This window comes from Trachurus japonicus, chromosome 17 (assembly GCF_045865225.1).
Source record: "Trachurus japonicus isolate A0001 chromosome 17, Traja_1.0".
Lineage (NCBI taxonomy): Eukaryota > Metazoa > Chordata > Actinopteri > Carangiformes > Carangidae > Trachurus > Trachurus japonicus.
Genome location: NC_140923.1, coordinates 7,869,479 through 7,893,875, shown reverse-complemented (window position 1 = coordinate 7,893,875; position 24,397 = coordinate 7,869,479). Strand labels below are relative to the sequence as shown.

General features: G+C 43.4%; 1 protein-coding gene and 1 pseudogene across 5 annotated transcripts; one reads left to right on the top strand and one right to left on the bottom strand.

Annotated features, from left to right (window-relative positions):
- Positions 1-1,970: 1,970 nt before the first annotated feature.
- On the top strand, positions 1,971-3,294 carry LOC146970056 (gap junction delta-4 protein-like). Its single transcript, XM_085804686.1, has 2 exons — positions 1,971-2,036; positions 2,174-3,294. Exons 1-2 carry the CDS (start codon positions 1,973-1,975, stop codon positions 3,292-3,294), a joined length of 1,185 nt encoding a protein of 394 aa, XP_085660812.1. The 5' UTR covers positions 1,971-1,972.
- Positions 3,295-9,936: 6,642 nt separating this feature from the next.
- Positions 9,937-13,234, bottom strand: LOC146970055 (frizzled-8 pseudogene; annotated as a pseudogene). Of its 4 annotated transcripts, none has more exons than XR_015038016.1 (2): positions 11,127-13,234; positions 9,937-10,776 (listed from the first exon to the last, which is right to left on the bottom strand). The product of XR_015038016.1 is annotated as a frizzled-8 pseudogene, transcript variant X2 (transcript). The 4 variants fall into 4 exon arrangements; XR_015038018.1 differs by having other exon boundaries at positions 11,131-13,234; XR_015038017.1 differs by having other exon boundaries at positions 9,937-10,779; positions 11,136-13,234.
- Positions 13,235-24,397: the final 11,163 nt, after the last annotated feature.

The window sequence follows — 24,397 nt, the reverse complement described above, 5'->3', positions numbered from 1 at the left end:
TTGACCAAATTTCCAAATTGTTAGTGATATTTTGGAGAAGAATTGTTTGGGCTTTCATATTGGACTGTTGATCACTAGAAAGTCGTTCCATCTAAATTATTTTAAATAGTCTAATAATTAACCATTTGAGTTAATTAAATTGAAACAAATTAGGTGTTTCCAAATCGCTAAACAATCATTTATTTTTACATACGATAGTCAAAGCCCATTTTAAAGGACTGAATCACATCTTGACGATTGATACACATTGAGTTATTTTTATAAACAGTGTAATATCTTGTTTTAGGCTACTAAATAACAGCACTCAAGATATCATCATATTGTCTTGATAATATTACAGATAGGCATGTCAAATAAAAACCAAAACAACCTAAAGGAATACAATGACAAGTCACAATGCAAAGGTAAGAAGAGTGGCTCTTGATTAGAAAGAACAGATGTGGGGTTATTTTTGCACTTTACAAATGTATTTAGCACCGAACTCAACCTCAGTTTTACAGTGAAATAAACTAAAAGCTCAATCTCAAAGCATCAGGAGAAACACAGATGACGGCTGGGTACACAGGTCTGACCAGTCCTTATAGAGGCCACACAGCTCTACTTTGTTTTTTATACAGGTATTGTAGAGTCAGATAACACATTACATGCACAGTACATTTGGAAGATGATTAAATAAAAAAATATATATATAACAACTACAATCTCCAGTCTATTTAGTTTCATGCTCAATGGCTGCTTCACCCCAGACTCTTTATTTCCTGGCTAATGCCTTCATGTTGTTTTCATAATGAACAGGATACTAATACTTTGCTTAGGAAAAGGGAACAAACTTAACTTTCCAACAGCAGCCTAAACCAAAGAAAACTGTACAAACGTTGGTGTTAATTGTCACATTGTCACAGGTATGATCACCACAATCACTAAGGTGACTAATAACAACAATCTGTCTATGGATTAAAGTGTCAGCCATGGTGTATGCTCCAAGCTTCATTTTTGTGCACTTGTACTTTTTTTTAAAGGTTCATTTTTTGCGGGCATTTTGCTCTAAGGGGAGATGACATTCAGAAAGAGCCCAGGTTGGTTTTGAACCCACGATGCTGCAAAAGAAGACTGAGCGTTGATATAGCTTAAACAGCTTAAACAGATGAGCTACAGGTGCCCCTGTTACACTTACTTCAATGTCAGTTGACTGAATGAAGCCTGACTGCTGAGCCAAGAACTTCACAGTATTGAAACAGCTGACAACTCCATTATTTGTTTGTGTTTCCATTGTGCATCTGATTTTTTGAAACTAACTGGTATACTCTCAATTAACTGATCGAGATTTCTCATTTGTTTTTGTTTTTTTGTTGATGTTTTTTTTGGCTCATTTGTCATTTTAGAAAACTGAAGCACTACTCATTTTGCAGATGAACTTTGTACAGTGTATAAAAAGCTCAGAAACTGACGCAGGTCTATTGTATATTATTTAAGGACTTGTTGATTTGTGTTTTTAATAAAAGAAAAACGCTCTTGTCTACTAATTCCAAGTCTTTAACAATCCATTTTGTAGATTTTTTAAATACTTCTCAGTGTCTTAGAATAATGAATTGTCTTGTGATGACATTGTTACCTTAAATTGAATCAAGAGTTCAACTAAATGTCATTAGCTTGTCAGACTTGAGTTCATGGTTGTCCATTACGTGCCTGCCTGTTTGATCACCAGCTTCCAGTAAGTTTGACTGGTACCTAGACATCCCAACAATGCTTTGATGGTAGCCTGGTAAGAATAGCTCACTGCACAGGTCCTGGCCTCTGCAGACATGAGTGAGAGGCAGCAACAGAGCATTAGAGGTGACTGTATTTAGTGGCAGGCTGTGAGGGCCGTCGCTGTAGTTTTGGACCAGCGGTGACGGGGACAACAACTCCGAGACGCCTCCTTGGTTTTGGAAGGGTTTGAGGTTGTTTTTGTGTCGAGGCAGGCCGCTGAATGATGAGGGCGATGGGCGCCAGAGATCTACTCTTCATCACTATCAGTCAAAACGTGTCCTTCATGGGTAAGTGTTAGTCAAACCATTGTTGTGTCAGTTGTCTTTTGTTTGGCATCATTATAAAGTATTACTTGGTTCTAACAAGACATTAAAAGACCTGCTGTCATCATGTTGTGAGTTACACAATGTTTTATCCATTGCAGGTAAAACCTGGTGGATGCTGATGCTGGTTTTACGTCTTCTGGTCGTCCTGTTCGCCGGTTTCCCGCTCTTCAGTGACGAGCAGGAGAGATTTATCTGTAACACCATCCAACCCGGCTGCTCCAACGTCTGCTTTGACGTGTTCGCCCCCGTATCTGTCCTCCGTCTCTGGCTCTTCCACCTCATCCTCCTCTGTCTTCCACATGTACTCTTTGCCACCTATGTCATGCATAAACTGTTGTCGTATCCTCACTTTGGAGCTTTCCACTGGGACGGGAGTCGAGGCGGTTCACCTTGGACTCTGGATAGCTCCTCAAGGGAAGTGTCCTTGCTCAAAGCTCCACTCCACGACCTCCCACTTGAATGGGGGACACCACGTTTCTACTGCGCGTACTTCCTTGCGGTCATTTTACGGATCCTTTTAGAGGTTGTTTTTGGCGCTGGGCAGTTTTTTCTCTTTGGTTTATCTGTCCCAAAGAGCTCCCTCTGCTACGAGGCCCCCTGCACATCCGGTGTTGAGTGCTACATCTCCAGACCTACCGAAAAGACCTTGATGCTCAACTTCATGCTGGGTGTGGCCTCCCTGTCCATCCTGATGAGTTTGTTGGACCTGGTGAGCTCCATGAAGGCGATGGTGAGGTGGAGGAGGAACAGGGAGATGCTGATAGAGGAGTTAAGTAAAGGAGAACAAAGCAGTATGCTCACAACCACAACTGTGACTGAGGACAATGATCTTTCAACCAGAAGAATCAGCCCAGGCGGAAGCTCAACACATCCTCTCAAAGATGAAAAATACGCTGCCGGTTTTGTGTCGAATAACGACGAACCCCTTCACACGAAAGTGAACGGAGGGCCCGGCCTTAAAACTGATGAATCTACCAGCGAGAGGAACCCAGAAAACAAAGACATGACTTACTCACCCACGCCTGTGAGCGCTCCTGTACAGACTCACTTTGTCCTCCACAGCCATCTGAGACCGCCAATATCCCCTCGTCCAGACAGAGGACCATCACTGAACCCCAAGACAACAACACCCATGGGGGGCAGAAAGCAGGGACAAGGAACAACCCCGAGCCAACAATCTGACAGCAGTGACTCTCAGGACAAGAGAGCATGGGTGTGATTGGGCTTCTGCTTCCCAAATATTTCGATTCAACTATCATTTTGACCTGAAATGTATAGAATTGTGTTGTAAATCAAGGTTTGTGAAAAAACAACCATAAATGACTGTGTGATATGAAAGGTGTTGCTAATTGTGACCTACCCACAAAGAAACAGCCATTTAGACTCCTTTAGGTCATTATTTTGGTTTTGCAAAAATTTTAACAAACTTTTCTGAAAGCTAAATATCTGACTTATACGCAAACTGAGACCATGAGTCACATATTGTGTTTTCAGCTTGTTTCCACTGCCCCCAAGTGGCCAAAGTCAGTAACTTCGGCACTTTACACACAATGATGTTTCAAATAATTGTCACCTTGTCTGAGTCTTTGTTTTTTCATGATGTGTAGTTTTTGCTGATGCATGCTTCCTGCTGTTTTTAAATATGTGGATTCAATAAAAATGTTCTTATCTAGTTTGCTAAATTACAACTGATTCATGCTGTTTTGCTTTTGTAGGCTACAGTCCAAGATGTATTTGTTACCCAGCTCACCTGTTTCTGTTTTGTTGGAAGAAAATGAGTTCCTCCAACAACACTGACCTTGATGAAGCTGTAGTTAGCAGCGCTCAGCTGTCGTCTGGATTGCCGAGTGCTGGCAGCCACAACAGGCACACTGACCTGACCTCTGACCTCTCACATGACCGCTCCACAAACCCAACCATGACCCGACTTAAACCGAACCTACTCAGATGACTCGAGACCTTCAACCCTCTCGCCTCTGTTATCCAACATCGCCTTAGTGGTGCAAGCTAAGAGTTAACATCTGACCTATGATACAAGATATGTTTGATATCTTCATCTCCAGTTTATGAATGCACCAAATGAGAGATGTTCACTGATGATCCATACATTTTTGGTGAACAATCAGAATCAGAATCAATGAACCAGTTTGTGAGTGATGTGTTGTGGGTCTTTTCACCTCATTTTGAGCCCAGCAGCAGCTCTGATTTTATTTGTTCAGGCCTGAGCTGCTTAACTTAAAGGTGATAAACTCAGGATTTAAAATCTGACAAGTCTCACTGTGGAACAAAACTACTTTTATATTTCAATCAATCAGTCAGACTTTATTCATGTATCAATTTTCATACAAACAGTGAAACACAATATATACTTCACTGCATACATGCACAAGGAAGCAAAGACACAAAGTTATGAAATGAAAAATCTAATAAAAGGGAAAGCAAAATAGTAAAATCAAATACATTCAACAAGAGTTGTGATATTTGGTCAGTAAAACCAAAAGCAGAAGTAAAAATGAAATGGCAAAAGAAAAAAAAAGCTTTCTAAACACAAAAAGAAAATATAAATAAAGAATAGAATCAAAGTTCATTGAGACTAAAAACGCAGGTCTTGAGTTTGCTTTTAAAAATATCAATACTGAATGCAGCAGCACAACCTCTGGGTCACATTGCCCCAGTGTACAGCTGTGACCTGGACACATGCCTCATACCCTTCCTATTCTTCTTTCTGCTGTGGTATTTGGGGCAGCCAAGACGTGCAGAACCGTTAGCAGTGGTGGGAGAAAGGACTGTACTGTCACTGGCCGAGGTCAAGAGGTCGCACATGCAAACCTGGTGACCCTGCACACGCATATTTGCAGAGGACTGTCCCTGAGGTGACACTATGTGTCTGTGGCTGCTTGACCTTCCCACTGCGTGTCGACCTAGCACTCAAACACAAAACACACACACAGGCTGTTTTATTAGTTATTTGTCCTTGGTCAAATCCCAGCCAACATGTCTGTCATGATGTCTGCCATGTCACTGCTTTGTTGTGCAATCCATAATTGTGCTTGTACCAGCCTTTTAAAACACAGGTTATTTATAGGATTTTTATTGGCACATGTCTAAAAGTGTCAAAAAGTCAATGAAGAAACATGTGGACATGACTGTTGAACATCTACACACACTTTTCTCTGAAGGCTGTGGGCCGCTTGGGCATCAGTGAGGTCGGCTACTGATACTGGATGAAGTTTAGTGCCCCAAAGGAGTTGGATGTTGGGGTTTGAAGTCGGGGCTCTTACTGTTCTGCTGGACCTGAGGCAGCCATGTTTAAACAGTAAAATATATATATATATATATATATATTTTACCAGGGTTAAGAACCATGAGATATCTGTCAACACGTGAAAAATACGAGGTAAATAAATGAATTGATGTAACAGAGTTCCCTGAATGCCCTTTATTACTGTAATAACCTCAGTATAGTGTTGCATTCACTGCCATCTAGTGGTCAATGCTGAGTAGTGCAGTGGATGAAAGAAAGGACAGAAAATGATCCAAGTATCACTATATTTATTATTTTATGCCAGATTATGAATCTGGTGTAATTTGTTATAAATCTTTAAAAATACATGAAAATAAAAAGCTATTTGTAATAATGATTATCTAAAAACTGCAGAATCTTGAATCCTTTGCTGTAAAGTGAAATAATTTCTACAGATTAATGGCTAATTCTTTCAAGATCAAAAATAATATCACGACGATATGATGATATTTTGAGTCCTGTTGTTTAATAGCCTAAAACAAGATATTATTTTTATGTGAAATACACCGTTTATGAAAATAACTCAATGTATATCAATCGCCAAGATGTGATTCAGTCCTTTAAAACGGGCTATAGTATGTATATTTGACTATCGCATGTAAAAATAAATTATTGTTTAGGGATTTAGAAACACCTCATTGGTTTCAATTTAATTTTTTCAACTCAAATGGTTGATTATTAGACTATTTAAAATGTTCAGTCAGTTCACTCTGAGTTTTCTTCAATAAATGCTTTTACTTGACTGGTGGAGAGAAAACGCTTCCTTCATATATGTGCATCCTGTGGTGCACAGCTGTGCTCACAGTTCAGTACAGATGGGTGTATGAGGAGTCTCTGCCTCCTCATTGATCTCCTCCTCGGCTGAAGTTAACACATCAACCTGAGCCTGAGGTGAAATAACACCGTCCGATCTCATGGGTGACAGACGGAGGAGATTGAGAAGTAGGAGGGAAAACTCAACGATGACCACGACGGCACATCAGAGGAGATGTCAGAAGCATCAAAAATATCGATTACCCAGCATCCTCTTCACCTCTGAGATGGATGGGTGTGTGTGTGTGTGTGTGGTCGGTTGGGGTCGTCCCTGGTGGCTACAGCTCGGAAAACAAAATCCATTCGGCCTCCCTTTGATGTTAATGATAGAGAGAGGTTGTAGGATAGGGGAGCAGCAGAGAGGTCCACTGTTGGTTTTGTATAAAGGAAAACAGAACGGCTTCTGGGTTTTTGTCTCTGCTCTGACTCCTTGTTTGCAGATTAGTTTGTTTCAGCAGTGCAGCTGCTCTCAAAACACAGTTTACTTTCACAGATACCCACCAACACAAAATACCTCAGAAACTCAAGATCTGTCTCGTCTGCACCCCTGAACGCTTAAAGTCTCGCCAGTGCCATTTTATTTATTGAATTCAAATTGTTTTTTATTGAGTTTTCATTGAAATATAGTGAAAAATAAGGTGCACAAGCAATCAAACCTGACATAGAAAACAAAAAAGCACAATTGCACCTACTTTACGGATACAATATGTAGGCCTGTGCCATTTTAAACAACAAATCAACAAATTTTACCAATAGAATGATAAATTCACACAGAGTAGATTTAAAACTCACATGCTCTGTCGCTATCATTCAATCAAAAGGACATTTCTGCAACTCATTGTGACATTTCGGGGGGATTTGGTGGAGGCAGATGGAAATAGAGACGTCTTAACTTTTCAGTGCCTTGTATGAGTGAAGCCCCCAAAACGACGGATCCCACACTTTACTATAACGCAGCTCAGGAGGATCTCTCTTTAATCTACTGCCTGGCGAACGCCCACGCCTTTCAAAGGAGTCATTTTGTCAAACTTTAGAGAACTCCTTCCTGCAGGAGCCACCGGAGACGTTACGCAACTGTTTTCGCAAAACTTGAGTGAAACTCCATGCGACAAGTAAACTGATCTTCTCACGTGTGAAGTCGGCGAGATCGGTAAATATGTTTCAGAGTGGAAACATTGACTACGGTGAGCGGTTACAGTGATACTGGAGGCTGCAGAGGAGCAGGGCTTCAGGTTTTTTTTCTCAGGCTGCTCTTTTTGCCCCTGCAGAGAATGCCAGAAATGACAAACATGACCTTTGACCTCTCACCTCTGCACCCCCTCACCCTGCATGACTTTACACACAAGCATGTGAGACGAATGATAGTCTTTAGTGTGTTTGTGTTTAAATTCACTGACAGGAAACACAGTAAAGAACCAAAAGTCTATCAACATCCTACTTTAAAGGGACAACGAGGAGTTTTGGAAAGCAAAGTGTTTTCACACTACATTTCCCATGAGCCTCCTCGCGCACGGTGAAATTCTTGGACTGGCACAAGACGGACAAAAAAGCGAAAACATTTGCCAAGAATGTTTTCATTAATCAAGAATGAAAGTCGGAGGTTGGAAGACGATCAGATACCGTCGTAGTTCCGACCATAAACGGCGATTCGGCAGCGTTACTCCCGGGCAGTGTCCACGAAACCGAAAGTAGGAAATGCTGACCACTAATAATAATAACAAAATAACTATAAAGACAAAACTATATACTTATCAAAAATTGACCCATTAACAAGTGTGAGTAACATAGATTCATCTACATTAATATGAGACTTTTTTATAATCAAATACAAACTCCTCGTTGTCCCTTTAACTAATATCCATGCTAAGTTAGTGCTAATTCGAGTAGCCTACTTTTTCCACTTCTTTTTGTGGTTGATCCCAGCATGCATTTGGGCATAGAGCAGTGAGAACGCCTGTCAGTTAGTCAGGCCTAGAAGAAATATTTGTTTTAGACAGGACTGTAAATCGACCATGACTTGACAATAGCTGTTATTGAAAACATAAATACCTCCCACCCAGCTCTGTATATACACTCTGAAATCACAGCCCCCGTCTCTACGTGACCTTTAACGGCCCGTGTGCGACGTCCAGACGTCTTAATATGATTTATTCCAAACCAATTGGAGACAGACAGCCGAGTAGATCATTACACAAAGACTGCAGTCACAAACATCCTAATTGGAGCAAATGAACAGGAGTTGGTTTCCCCGGATTTCACTAATAGCGTCTCTCTCTCTCTCTCTGTCCGTGATGAGCTCTTCCTGAACCAGCAAGCCGGATCCTTGTTTATGTTAGAAGGAGATGGATCGGGCACAACCTCTCAACCCATTTCCTCTGTTGATTTTTTTTTTTTGCTTTGGGGCTTGAGGGAACATGCCCAACCCCCTCACCTCACCCACCCACCACACACATTGAGTTGCCTCATGGTTAATAAGCAGTGGCAGAGCAATTTGTCCTCATTGGACCGAGCAAACACAAACGGCCGTCTCTTCATTTGATGGATTGGACTATTGACAGAGAATGATTTGACTTTATGTTGATTATGTCACAATTAGGCCTCAACTGGAAGCAACTAGTCAAGTGTGTTTACTTTAGTATATTATACTCATTAACAATTACTTGGCTACATGCCACTGCAAGAAAATTGTTGTTTGCAAAATATCATCAAATGCCAAAACCAGAAATTTCCACTTGTTTTAAAAAAAACCTATTATAATGATTTTTTTTTTTTTTACGGGAAACTGTCAGTTCGTCTCTTTGACCACCAGGTGGCAGCGTGACGCCACTTTATCCGCCTCGCTCAACCACATCGGAACTCGGTGTGTGTGTCTTCTCCGGAGTCTGAGAGCAGCGCAGCAGCTTTGGTTGTGTGTAAAGTTGTGTTATCTTATTCTCTGTGTCACTTAGAAACATCAGGACTGGTCTCGATATATTTGAAGCCCCCTTTCTGCACAGAACTGCAAAAACAAAACAAACAAAACCCTTTACGATTTTAATCGCTTTCCTTAACCACAATCTGGAGAAGACACTATGGACAGACCCCACTCTGCACAGAGGGGGTCAAGTCCTGTCCACCGTCTTTGACGACTCTCAGGTGTTTTACACGATTAAAAAAAACAAAAAAACAGTCCCACTTTAAGAGCCACCTGAGCTGAGTCCACTCCAGATGGACAAGCTTTTATTCCAACACATGCAAAACAAATAATTTATTTAACTGGAGCAGAACATCTACCTGGTGATGGTTTTATTGTAAAGAAATGATAAATTCTGGAGGCTATTTCCTGGTGTATCGAGCTGTTGTTACTTAAAATGATGAAAATCCACCTGTTCTATAAGAAAAGAAAAAGTAATGGAGGTGGAAGTAAAGTAGATTTTCCTCTTTACTTGTAAAGTGGGAGAATGTGACACATTAATGACACATTCAGGGATTAGGCTTTAAGACTGAGGCCCGGGGGGGCGTCACACCGAGGAGACCACCTGTGGAGCCTCGGTGTCTCACAGCGTGTGGATGTGCCACAGCTGAGAGGTTTACCAGCGCGCACTCATCCTCTGTAACCCCCCCTGCCAAAAAAAACCCCCACATTTCCAACTTTTAATTAAATATCAACGACTCTGTCACACAGAGACACTTGATAGTGTTAAACACCAGCACAGACTTTTTTTTTTGGCGACAATGACCAAGACGAGCACAAAAACAGCAATATTCAATAAAAGTTTGTTTTTATTCTCAAAATAAAATCTTCTATCAAAGTGGAATTATACATATTTACAATCTCGTAAATTTCCATATACAAAATGTACAATATATGTACACCAATAATTATATAAATACACTTTTACGCGCTAATGCAACCCGTATATGAGACAGTATTAAGGCAATGATTAATGAACGTGTAAAATCCATCGTGGGAGACAAAAAAAAAAAAAAAAGCAGAGTGGATGTGGTGTTTTAAGACACAGCGGTTCTTTACATTAAGGAGCAGAAGCGCTTCGGAGCTCCAACCACGTCACCTGTATCGACAAAAGGGATCTTGTCAGCTGTGTGCATTCAATTAAGTCTGCGATAAGACTCCGCATTCTTTAGTGCCAGGTACATTGTTCTGCTGCGGAGGGGTCTCATTATTTAAAGAGAAGCCATTAGGCGTTCATTAATGTGCTAATTAAAACACGCTGATGGACAATCCCAACACAATTAGTCACTCCCCCACCCCCCTCCTCCCCTCCTCCCTCCATACACCAAAGGAGGAGGAGGACGTCATTTGGATAAGGCGAGGAAAGGAGCACTTTCTTTTTTCTTCTCCAAACTGACTCTTGTAACTTTTGACAAGAGAAAACGGCCACAGATCCAAACAAACAGTTCACATTAGGTGGGTGCGAGTGGCCTGTCAGTCCGGTGACACATTTAAAAAATAATTTAACTAGATCAAATCATGTGAATCAGTCAGTGTCCACAAAAAAAGAGAGAAAGAAATAATAATAAAAAAAGAGCTGACAGGAGCTGGTTTTAGTCTTTAGTGCCAAATGACACCACCTCCTCCTCCTCCTCCTCCTCCACCCAGATTTAGGTCTTCATTTGTTCCTTCTGCTATCATGTTGTTGAACAGAGTTAAACTGGGAGATAATTGACAGCTGTCTTGACCACACAGTCTGTTCTATCTCACCTCGTTTGAATGCACTTTGTCTCTGTATGCACTTGAAAATGAATTACTCTGCCCACTATGTGTTGTTATGTGTTGCTTTATGTGCTGTTTTTCTTAACAGAAGTTGATTTCTGTGTGTGTGTGTGTGTTTTATGTGTATTTATGTTTTTTTTTATGTATCTTGGACATCCTGGCTGCAAATCTGCAATTTCCCAACTGGGACAATAAAGATAACTTTAACTTTAACTTTAACCCACCAAACCCGGGGGGGATCAAACCCGGGACAGTGGCATCTGTTTGGGGCAGGAGACGGAGCTGGCGGTCCCGGACCTCCACGTCAGTCCCGTGCTCACGTCGCTGTACATGGAGCCCGCGGAGGCTTTGCTCCCCCAGCAGCAGCGCGTGCAAAAAGTTCTCCACGAGTCCAGCGTTTTCCCGGACCAGATCCAGGCTCCGGACGTGATGCCCACCAGGAGGCACATGAAGTATTTGAGCATGAACACGGCGTAGTCCGGCCGCTGCCTGCTCGGGTCCGTCTGGCACGTACAGTTGTGCGTAATTTCCCACGTCTGTCGGTTGTGCTGCTCGTAAAAGTAACACGCCACTATGACGGTGGCCGGGACCGTGTAGAGAACCGTGAACACCCCGATCCGGATCATGAGCCGCTCCAGTTTGTCCGTCTTAGTGCCCCCCTGCTTGATTACACTCCTGATCCTGAACAGCGACACGAACCCGGCCAGCAGAAACATGGTGCCGATGAACAGGTAGATGACCAGCGGAGCCAGCACGAAGCCCCGCAGGTTGTCCAAGTTCTGGTTCCCCACGTAGCAGATCCCGGCCACGGAGTCCCCGTCCACGGAGCTCAGCGCCAGCACCGCGATGGACTTCATGCTGGGGATGAGCCAGGCTGCCAGGTGGAAGTACTGCGCGTAACTGGCGATGGCCTCGTTGCCCCACTTCATCCCCGCGGCCAGGAACCAGGTGAGGGAGAGGATGACCCACCAGATGGAGCTGGCCATGCCGAAGAAGTAGATGAGCAGGAAGACGATGGTGCAGAGCGCGGGACCCGTGGTCTCGTAGTGGATGTGCTCGGCTGCGCCTCCGTTCTCCCTGCTGCACGCCACCTCCTCGTGTCCCGCGATGAGCCTGACGATGTAGCCCACGGACACGAACATGTAGCAGGCGGAGAGGAAGATGATGGGCCGCTCCGGGTACTTGAACCGCTCCATGTCGATGAGGAACGTGGCCACGGTGGCGAACGTGGAGACGAAGCAGAGGACGGACCACAGGCCGATCCAGAAGGCGGTGAACGTCCTCTCCTCCGCGGTGAAGTACGGGTTGTGGCACGGCACGGCGCAGTTCAGGATCTGCCCCGTCTTGACCCGGTTGTGCAGCAGCGCGTGGCCGTCGCTGCCCACCGGCACCATGGGCGCGCGGCAGAAACAGCCCGGCTCGCACGGGGAAGTGGCTTGTTTGTTGTTGTTGTTGTTGTTGTGCTTCATCCCGGGGATCACACCGCCTCCTCTTTGACCGTAGCCTCCAGTTTTCTTCCTCACGTTGTTGAACGGCTTCACCGGCCGGTTGGTGGGCTTCGCCGCCACCGCGGGCGGGGAAGCCGTGGTGGTCTGGCTCCGGTTGTAGTCCATGCACAGCGTGTCCTGGTTGGCTTGCTCCGGCAGCAGGTCGCACCTCATCCGGTCCGGCCACGGGAAGCCGTACTGCCTCATGAGCGGAGCGCATCCAGCTTTGGCCCGCTCGCACACGCTCCTGCACGGCGGCAGCGGCTTCTTGTAGTCCTCCAGGCAGATCGGCGTGTACATGCTGCACAGGAAGAAGCGCAAGTCCGGCGAGCACTTGATCTCCACCAGCGGCCAGAACTGGTGCACCTCCAGGCCGGCCTCGTCCTGCGTGTCGTGGTTGAACTGGTTGGGCATGTAGGTGTAGTTGTAGCCGATGCCCTTGCACAGAGGCACGGAGATCTCCTGGCACTGGAGCTCCTTGGCGGCCATGCAGCAGCGCGTGCCGTGCAGCAGGAGCAGCAGCAGCAGCGGCGCTACGAGCACGCACCATCCCGGGATGCTGCTGCTCCTCTCCATCGTCGCTTCGTGGGGAAAAAGCGAGAGAAAAAAAAAAGTGCGAGCGAACTTGCGCTTTGCAAGTCCGGTTAATCCAGAGCCGGTGCTGAACTCATGCTAGACGGTCTGTGACGGTCTGTGGTGTGGTGTCTGTTGTTGTTGTTGTATCCAAAACACAAGCGCTTTACTTTCACACAGTGTGGGACCCTGCCAGTCTCCTCTCTCTCTCCTCCTCTCTCCCTCTCTGTCTGTGTCTGTGGCTCCAGGACCGTCACTCTCTCTTCACTCTGTGAGTCTGGCCGCTGTGTGGGGCTTTTATACGGGAGGAGGGAGGACACTCCCCCCCCTCGCCTGGTGTGGGCGGGCGGGGAGAAGAAGTCACTCCACGGATCCTTCTATAGGTGTTTGTTTAAAATGTTCACCCTGGAGGAAGGGTTATAATCACTTCGTTTCTGTTTACTGAGACCCCCCCCCCCCCCACACACACACACACACTGGGGTAGAGATGAGCTGTGGGACAATAGAGACATTAGGAAGGAATGTAATTAGGGCTGCAGACAGTGGGGAGTAAACTAACATACATCTGAGTTATAAATTAAATTATCATGGGGGAAATATAAAGAACTCCTTTTCTAAAGACTGGAGGTCTTTCTACAGTCTAAGTTTAGCCTAACGACAAAGTGACAAAGTATTTATTAGTTGAAACTGGTGCATTTCTGCAGCTCATCTGTGTTCAAGTCATTTACATGACAAGAAGTGGTGCTCCGTCACAGGTCGCAGGTTCAAATCCTTCAACAGTAATCTTCTTGAAGGAAATCTCTGCAGACTGACTACACGTCACCTAGACACTTGACTTTTTATTTTTTAAATCTAGAGCTTGTGTCTTGAAAATGTACTTATTATAAACTTACAATAGAAATAAACTGTCTCTTTTCTTTCTCATCTGGATTCACCTGAATAAATTAAAAGGGAACAGGACCGCTGTGTATAGGGGAGAAAGGTGATGATAATTCTTGGGGCCCAGCGAGGGTCCACAAAAAACGCCAGTAGTCTAATCTTTGTATGACTGAATTATTCTGCATAAGACCCTGACTAATAGTAATGCTGCATTAGCATCAAAACAAAGTAAATAAAAAAGGATAATACGTATTAAAAAAGTGGAAAAGTCAGGGGACAGGGGCCCACTTTAGTATTCTTTCAGGGGGCCCAGAATTCCTAGCAACGGCCCTGAAAGGGAATTGGTCTAAATAATCATATAATATAATAATAAGTTATCATGTCATTTAGCCATTACTCTGGCAGCTTCGTTAAGGTTCTCCCTCTATTAACAGCAGAGCATAATTATAACAATAATAATAATAATAACAATACATTTTATTTGTATGACGCTTTTCAAAATACTCAAAGTCTCTTGTGAAGTTCTGCCCTACAAAGGCAAAGTGCAGTATCTGCATTTTTTCTTTTTTTGACCAATCAAAAGTGTGGCATATTCTCTTCAATCTGGTAGAATTAGAGTTATTGGGCTTTTTATTTTGCTGTCCAGCCAAAAAAGCACCGTGAAACCAAGGCAAAATGCAGTATCTGCAAAGAGTTCTGTTACTCCCTACATTTACTCTATAATTCCATTGGAGTAAAATCAAGGCAAAGTGCCGTATCTGCACCAAAACCAAGGCAAAATGCAGTATCTGCAAAGAGTACTGTACTCCCTACAATCTATAATTTACTCTATAATTCCATTGGAGTAAAACCAAGGCAAAAGTGCCGTATCTGTAGCTAATATACCAAGCCAAAGTGCAGTATCTGCACCAAAACCAAGGCAAAAGTACAGCATCTGCCATAAAACTGTCAAAATTGGTCACAAAATATGCCATAAAATGGTCAACATTGGTCAGAAAGACAAACTACAAAATACATTTAATGCAGTCCACCTTTATCTAATCAATTATAGACTTGGTAGTTATTCATAATTTAATGACAATGAAAAACACACAAAGCTGTTTTTCTCAGTTTGGCATTTTTACAGATGCTGCACTTTGCCTTTGTAGGGCAGAGTTGGTCCTGCTCCAAACTTCAACACAACTTCAACACAAAGCAACAAACGTGGTGTTGAATGACTTAAATATTTGTGACATTGACACTTTTTCTTAGAAATAGTGTGTCTTTATTGTGGTTTAATTAAACTTCATACAAACCACATGGACTTTATTTAAAAAAAAACACTTTATTTTGTTGTCAGGAATAACATGCTCAGGTGGATCAGCAGCGGTTTGTTTTGAGAAACCGACGTCCACCCTCTGCTGCAGGGACGGATGTCTGCTCCCTGTGGATGTGAACATGCACATGTGGCCACAGCTGGATGCATGTGTGTGTGAAGGAATGTGTGTCTACACGCTGATGTATGACACTGTACGAATACGTCTGCTTGTCGGTTTGCATGCAGGAAAAATAGAGGGAGTGTGTGTGTGTGTGTGTGGTAAGGGAGGTTAATGTGGTCTTGTTAGCCCACAGCGGGGGGTTGTCTTGGTCTAAAGGGAGGGGGCTGTTTGTCTTAACGCTGGTGCCAATGTTTCCCTCAGAGCATGCTGAGCAGGCGATTACTGCGACGCACCACCAGGCCCAACAAACAACACAGTGTGTGTGTGTGTGTGTGTAAACAGTTTCTGAGCTCAGCCCAGAGAAAATAAGCTAATATGGGCAGATACACCATTGTGATAGCACTAATTAAAGTCATTCACACTTCTTATTGGATTCATCAGCTTCAAATGGAGCTGAGACAGTTTGGCAGACGGGCGCCGCGTTTCCAATCCACAGGTTTTTTTTTTTTTATCACAACTAATTAGCTCCAAACTCCAGTTATTTGCTAAAGGACGCTTGTTTTTTAGCTTCGTTTAGAGAACCAGCCGGGTGGGGTGTAATATGTGAAGGTATAGTTTCGAGGTGGTGGGCATGCAGTCGCAGAAACGTCTCTAAATTGAGTTTGCAGCATTTACACTAACACAGTGCGGCCTGCTGACGTGACGCCGTCCTCCGGTCACAACAGGGAGGACGTGTCACGGAAACTCAGCGGTGATATTTACAACCACACTGATACTGCAAGCAAATGCCAAAAAAACATTGCATGTGTCATCGCGGCCGTTAGCTAAGTTGTAACTTTCCTTTGGCTTAAACACAAACATGTGTTACATATTTCCCTTGTCAAGTCAAGTCAGCCTCGGTTTTTTATCTATAAAAGGCCCCAGAATCACAGATTTGCCCCACAGGGCTCCGTGTTCTCCACAGCACGTTCCAGGAAGAACAACAGACCAGGAACAGACAGGACAAGAGAAGCAATATTTAGAAATGCTGCTACAATATTAGCTCAATAACAAATAAAGCTGTTCTTCAGGACTCACACTTCCAACTGGCTCTCAATAGTTTTCAGTGCGTTGGAGCATTTCGGCAGTGACGCTGCTGCATCCTGACCAACCTGTGCTTAATTAATTCACATAATTTCCCTTTTTATAAACACAATGATGCCCCTTTATTAAACCGTTGTACTGAACCAAACAAAGCAACGTTTCCTCAAGGTTTTGTGTGTAAGCAGGGGCGTCTCTAGACTCTCTGGAGGCCACAGGCTAGAGCCCCTCCCCCCACCCCCCCCACCCCCATATGATTCAATTTTGCAGTAACAATGCTTCATGTTAACGTTTTGTTTAATGTAACATTTATACACCAGAGGTCAAGGAGAGATGAAATATATTCCTCTTCCAGATACAAATTCGTAACAGTTTGGACAGAACAAGCTGATCTACTGACAGCAGAATAGATGTTAGTATCAATGTTAGCATTTGAAAACAAATGCGTTATTCTTTTGCTAATGCACGGCTCTGTAATGTAACAAATGGAAGTTGGTGGGGTTTTAACGCTGTTGTGTTGGTGTGTCTCTTGGTCTGAAGGAATAAAGTGAAGCAGAGTTGCTGCTGCACACGCTATCTTGTCTCCTGTTCCATTTATTGTTTTATTAGATATACGTATGTACGATGTAGCCAAGCCCTATATTGTATATATCTAATAAAATAATAAATGGGACAGGAGACGAGATAGCGTGTGCAGCAGCAACTCTGCTTCACTTTATTCCTCCAGACCAGTTGTGTGGACAGGAAAAAATAGTAATGAGTTGGTCACATCGACAACTTACTTTTTCATTTATTATTTATTAAAGCGTATAGTAGCACATGTACAGTAGATCATCGTCTGCATATTGAATACCTATAGTGACCAGTGGAAAACAAATATAGTTGTTGCATAGAGTGACGGTGCTGCACCAAAACATCAAAAATCCAAGATTTCCTTTTTAAGGTTCTTGGAAGACTCTGGATCATATCTGGAGACTTTCTTTTAATGATATCATACAGTGTGATGATTGGAGGAAGTGGAGTCCAGATTTCTTCATATACCGATTCATCATTCTTGTTTGAAGTCCAAACATTTTGATTGTGTGTGTGTGTCTCAGATTTGAATTCTTGTGCTGCTCCGCTGATGGATTTAAAACCAGGGGTTGATGTACCATGCAGGATATCTTCAGCTGAGATGTTGAGTTCCTCCTCATGGTTGATTTCAACATAAAGATCATTTTCTTTGTGCTACTTTAAAGTTTCCAGGATTCGGTTTTACTTTCATACCAGGCGTCATTCTCTCAGAACAGGTGGAACATTTTCCTCATGACATCCAGACATCCAGACATTCCCATGTAAGCACAGGAACTTTCTGGGCCTGATCCAGATGCCTCACGCTGGGCCAGTTGTTTCCAGCTGAGCCACGAACCACAGGTGAATGTCAGAGGCAACAGGTGCCTCCTCCTCCCACCTCCTCCTCCCCCTCCTCCTCCTTTCTCCTCCTCCTTTGGGGTGGGGGGAGAAGAAGAATAGCACCCGGAGCATCGGTTGCACCAATCGCTGCCTATCAGAGTGGAACCCGTATTGATTAACAAGGCTGATAGACCGGGCGGCCCCAGCCACCAACTGTCGACTACGCCCCCCTACACCCACCCACCCACCCACCGCCTTCTGTGTGCAGCAGCGATAGCGGGTCTAGGGTTACGCGCTGGCCCCCTGCATACCACATTTAAAAGGGTGGAAATGGAATTACTGCATCTGTTTAGAAGTCGATTTCTGCATTCCCCGAGCTGCCCGCCGCCCGACCGCTCCTCTGTCTAACCTCTCTCCTGCTTTTCCCCCTCCCAGATTCTCCCAGGGCTCTCAAAGTTCATGACGCTAAAAGAGAAAGGCGAAGGAGGGGAGAAGATGGGAGAGGAGAGGAGAGGAAAGGAGAGGAGAGGAGGGGGGGTTTCTCACAGAGTTACTGAGGCATGCTGTGAAACTCTGAAATGTTTGTCTTTGTAACCTCCTCATGGGAAGTTTGGCCTTGTCACACTCTCAAACTCAAACTGCCCTTCATGATTAGATCAGTTGTGTGTTGATTAAAATGAACTTGTCGTCCAAACGAGGGCGACACAACCACCTGAAATATATCTGTACAAACAGCAGATGAACTGTACTGTACATGTTGTATGAAAACATATACAACAAACAAAAATAATAGATTATAGGGGAGGGTTTCCTGCATTTAAAGGGATACTTCACCCAAAATCGATAATTCACCAATTTTCTACTCACCGTCATGCCAAGGAAGGGTTTGGAGAACTTTCAGAGTCATCAAAGCACTTTAGGAGTTACAGGGGGGGTTCGGCTGGCACGGGTTTACATATAATGGCAGCGGTTAGAGTTCACTTTTGAATTGTCCAAAACACACACTATGAAACATCCAAATACCTCCTGCCTTGCCTTGCCTTGCCATACTGCTCGTCTGTACTGACCCAAGTGTCCTGAAGTCTGAATTAATGTGATCTCTGTTTTTAGCCTTGTTGTAGCAGTAGCTCCCAGTGGCTCTGTTTGCTTCGCAAGATTTGCTGCGAGATGTTCTTCCGTGTTTACATCCAATGGTTTATAACGACGAACAAACATTTTGCAGCAAATCTCAAAACAGAGCTACTGGGAGCTGCTGCTACAATAAGGATAAAAACAGAGATCACATACATTTTTTCCAAACAACTTTTTCATGTGGCAGCTTCAGGACACTTGGGTCAGTACAGACGAGCAGTATGGAGGTATCTGGATGTTTCATAGTGTGTGTTTTGGACGATTCAAAAGTGAACCCTATCCACCGCCATTATATGAAAACCCGTCAGCCGGACCCCCCCTGGAACTACAAAAGCGTTTTGATGACTCTGAAAGTTCTCCAAACCCTTTCTTGGCATGACGGTGAGTAGAAAATTGGTGAATTATCGATTTTGGGTGACGTATCCCTTTAAAAGCAAACCTTGGACTCTGTGGGCGCTCTGTGGTGGTCAATGTCCAGAGCGCCTGTATTGATTTTACCAGCCACGTTCACCCACATTGGTCATCTCTTCTGCAGCATCAACTCCTCTTGTTATGTTGCTATTTCCCAACGTCCTATTTCTAGAACTTTATAAAAACAGTCATTTTAATCCTCTTCCTCCTTAGATCTTCTACCCTTCGTCACTTCCTCTGTTGCATCCAGTGTATCTCTGCTCCCGATATCAAATGAAGTGAGGTTGCAGGTGTGTTCTGTGGCGTCGACTGGTTGAAAGACGCAGAAGCAGATCACACTTTTAGTCAAGGAGAAGGAAATAAAACCTCACACAATCCTCTTAGCAACTAAACCATACTTCACATATTCCAGATGTTTTTCATGCACAGGTTAAATAACAAGGGGGGGAAAAAAACGACTTTTCTTTAGAGACAAGTTTAGATTTTCCTCCTGGTCCACCTCCATTCAAACCTTCAACTCCTTCTGAACATCGTTCTGAAGCTGGAAATCAAATAAATATTCAGATGAGGGGTCGTCGCCTTGTGTGTAATTAGATCTGATGTATTACTTCAAGATAAGATATGGGAACCCCTTCCTCTCCCCTCCCCTTCCCTCTCTCCCCCCTCTTTGACTTCTGAGGATGTTTACTTTCCTTTAAGTTTGGACACAGTCTTTCAGACGCCACCCCTTGATCTCACAGGGAACGCTGCTGTCACCCAGTTCTCAGTGGCCAGATAAATAATCCCAGTATAAATAACCATATATGAAGACTTACAGGAAAATGTATATACGTCCATATTGGGGGAAACACGTATTGCTTATACAGCAGACTCAGGGAATGTGAACCAAATTTCCATGAACCTTCATTCTGTTGATATGGAGCCAGAGACACAGAGGAAGAGAGAGACGTTTGCCACCGTCAGCAGTTTTGTTTAATTATTTAACCGTCTCATTATGAGGTGGAAGTCTTCAATTTTCTCTTCATGACCAGGACAAATCAGAGTTCCTGGATGTGTGTTTACTTTGCCGCTCTTGGTCAGTGATGGATGGAGGATTCCTCCCTCCCTCCCTCCCTTCCTTCCTTCCACAGGTTAGATTCCTCCGCTGCCGGCCGGTCTGTTTACTTAGAAAAAAAAAAAGAGAGACTACTAATTAGCCTGACGTGGGGTATGAGGCTTAAGGCAGTCACCCTTAACACCACACACACACACACACACACACACACACTCACTCCCTGACAGTGTATGTATTGTACTGGCTCACCTTCCTTCCGCTCATTAACCAGAGCAAACAGTGACACTAAACCCTCCCATCCAATCAGTCTACTGCTGGGCAGGATCATGACAGCCAGGTCTGTCAGCCTCCCACACACACACACACACACACTGAGTAAGAGCTACGAGGTCTTGAACATTAAATAAAGTGGACTATATAAGACGTTTTGTTTAATAAACCTCTTTAATTTTCGACCACAGAAAGAAACAAATCGTTTAATCGGCTGAAGTTCAAAAGAAAAAGGCAGGAGGAGATAAGATAAGAGTGAGGTGATATTAGTTATTGTTTTCTGACTTTTCTAAAGCCGGCAGATCAAAGGTTGAAGCAACACTTAAGTGATCGCTAACTACTAACAACTGCTATTGGCCTTTTTACCTTGAGTCTGTCCTGGAGGCAGCGGGTGAGTTTACACTAAGATGGTGGGGTATGGAAGTTTTTTCTTGTACATTTTCAACTTTAAATCCCCCACTTTCTTCTGCCTCCCTTTTTTTATAAACCGCTATTGGCCACGAGGAGCCTTAAACAGATGTAGGCTTTCAAACAAAACATAATAACAGACAAAAGAGTCATGTAAAGTACTAATTTGATGCCGACAGGTTTTGTGCAGTGGCCTTCAGAGCTCAACTCACTGCAACTGCAGAAACTCACGCAAAAACTCAAATGTGATGTGAAAATCATCAATTGTCATTTGTGGATATTTGTTCAGTTACATAAACCTGCTTCAGCCTCTGCTACCACTGAGTTATTAGAGAGAAAATCAACATAAAGGTACGTTTCAGTTCATTTAAATGCAATTTCACTAATAAAACCAGTAATAAACTGGGGGTGGTCGAGTATTTCCCATGCTGGCAATGGAGTGATCGCCGGTTCGCCTTACGATGTGCAGATCTGTACTGCGTGTCATTCCCCCACTCTAACCTGCCAATTAAAGGCAAAAATGTCCAAAGAATATCTTCTAAAAATCTCTAAAAAACAAAAACTAACTGTTCTAAAAATAAATCCAACACTTCCAGAAACTCCTGGTTAATCCAACTCATCTGGAAGAGAAAACGATGATGATTTCAAATACTTCCTGTGTTTTTACGTTCAGTTTTCCATCAGAATATAAATAAGAAAGACTAAACTGTTTCTGGTCAATACTTAATATTCCTACATCTCATGAAGGTGGAGCAATAACTTAAAGTGTTGAAGCTTTTTTTTTCTTGTCTCAGCTCAGCTGCCACAGTCTGACCATGTGTCTCTGTTTGAGTCCCACACCCTCCATAATCCCTCCATACTGTAGTGTATATTTGGAGGGCGCTAACCCCACACTGAGGGCATTAAAGGGAGCCCCCGTCTAAATTGCCACTTGTTCTCCCGGCGTCATTAAGGCCCTGCAGCGACAGGAGGCCTGCTCTTAAATTGCTACCTCTGGAAACAGCCGCGGCGAGCTCTCATAATTGCGCTCTTTCTTAGGGCAGGGGTGACGTTTTTTTTTTTCTCCGCGGTTAAACACGCCGCTCCGGGGCCGGGCCGACACCGGGGCCTCGCACAGACCCGGGGATTCATTAGGAGCCGTGACGACAGGGCTCAGGGCTCGGTCAGCTCCCGTTTTACGAGCGGCTCTCACCTCGGAGGTACGGGGCGGCTCTGATGGCAGAAACAGTGACGAGGTGGGAAACGTTGGTCTCGTTGAAAGCGATTAGTGTTTCATCAGTGTTTGGCCTCTGGCAAACGGAGGTGACACATGCACCATGTGTGTCACAGGTCGTTTTATAAACACACATCAACCCGGGGCTTGTTTTAGCCACAGAGCAGAAGCTGTTGAGGGCAAATTAAAACACTATTTCAATCACTTTTCACTTTTATCCCATTGAAATAGACATCACAGCACCATCTGTGTTTCAGCTGTAAGTGCACTCACTGGAAATGTAGTTTTTTAACACGCCTTTTGGATAGAAAACTGAATTACGACTGATTTAATCCTCCGATCTGAGTCGATAAAAATCGAAGTGAAGACTTTTTTGTGTCTTCAAACTCTGCAGGTAAACTACAAACTGCCTGGGTTTCATTTAGGAATGATGTCCTGACATTTGTTGTCCCACCAGGGAAAAATCAAGTCACTGTTGTGTTCATTCACCTTGTGGTTTTATCTAATTTCCATTAACTCTGTGGAACTGATGGGGGGACTGTGAAAACACTAATGATTTTGAATTGTTTCATGTACATTCATTTTGCTGCATTGAGGCCATTTGGCATAATATACTGTATGTTATTTACTGTTACACAGGCGGCAAAAGCATGTGGACCAAATTTGAGGGATCACAATATGAACGTGATGAATATTGACTCATTAACTGGTTCAGATTCAGATGAGAATCTTTTACTCCTGAAGAATATATCAATATTATAGCTTCAAAAATCTCATATTGGTTTTAATCTGCAACATAAAACACACCAATGATGATTTCTTTGAGGTCAACGAGTTTTAAAAAAGATCGGTGGCTAACTCGTGGCTAGATGAAACTGCAGGGAAAAATTTGTTTGCAAACAGTTTCCAACCTTGTAAGAAGAAAATAACTTTTGTTAACGGTCGGAGATAACTCAAACTGTGAGTCGGAGGTTTAAAATTATATTTTAAATTCTGTTTTCAAAACAGGGTAGGCGGAAATAAGTGCTAGCTTCAGCCTATGCCTTTTCGGTTTGGTTATTTTCCAAAATATATATATTTTTTCATTCAAAAGTCACAAAAATTGTGTTCATCTGTGACCTTTGTTGTGCTGAAGAAAATGTTTTAGTATCAGAAAGTTCTTTTTTTTTTTTTTTTTTGGCACAGATCCCCCCAAAAATGTGTAAAACTTCTGTGCGATGCTAATAGGCTGATGCTAACCAGCTATCAGGTTGGGCTAAAAAAACAAAAAAACATTGTCGCTGCAGCTCTCTGTTCGACCCACAGCAGAAATGAATAATAAAATCTCCAGTCAGTCAAATCAAAGAGTGTTCAAAGGTTTTTTCTGGATGAAGGTTGCAGCAGTGCAGTTGACCTGAGTGTGGACCACAGAGAAACACAAGACAAAAAAACTTTTAACACTCAATTTAAAGGCTGAAAATCAAAAATAATGAGCGGCACATCCGACAGAGTTACAGACTTGTACACGCAGTGATCCATTTCACGTGTTATTTTTAAAAGCTAAAGTCTGCAAACGATTTGCCTCCGCTGGCAGCAGGTTAACGCGGCCGCATGAATCCACCACAGCTGGTATACGAAGGCTGATGAAGTAACGAGCCAGAAGAGCTGAAATCACATTAGCGATAAATAACGTCACCGACAACACATGTTGCTGTGTGACTGAAAATAAAAGGTATTTATACAACGTGCAAGAGACTCGAACTGAACTGCATCTCCTGAATTTACGCCGGCTGCCCTCGGAAACATGTCGTCCACTTCATCAAGTGGTGGCAGTCCTGGATGTTTACGGAGATCGACTTCCCTGAAGAGCTGAAGCTGCGAGTGTAAATGTTTTAAGAAGAGATAAGTAGCCCAACATCTCTGCAGTGCCTGGGTCGTGCCCTCTCCTTCTCAGGGAATTGGGGATTTGGCAGCTTTCCCTCATTTTAGTGGAGCTGGCCTTGTGTTTTTTCTTCCTCTTCTTTACTTTATACCGCTGGTAAACCTGTTGGCCCCCTTTTTTTTCTTTCTTTCTTTCTTCCTTTTTTTTTTTTTTTTTTTTTACAGCTGTCCTTCTACCTCCGAGTGCTGGGAGCAGTGAAGCTGGAAAAGCCATTTAGGACGGATATCAGATGATGTGTAACTCGGGCTTAAAAT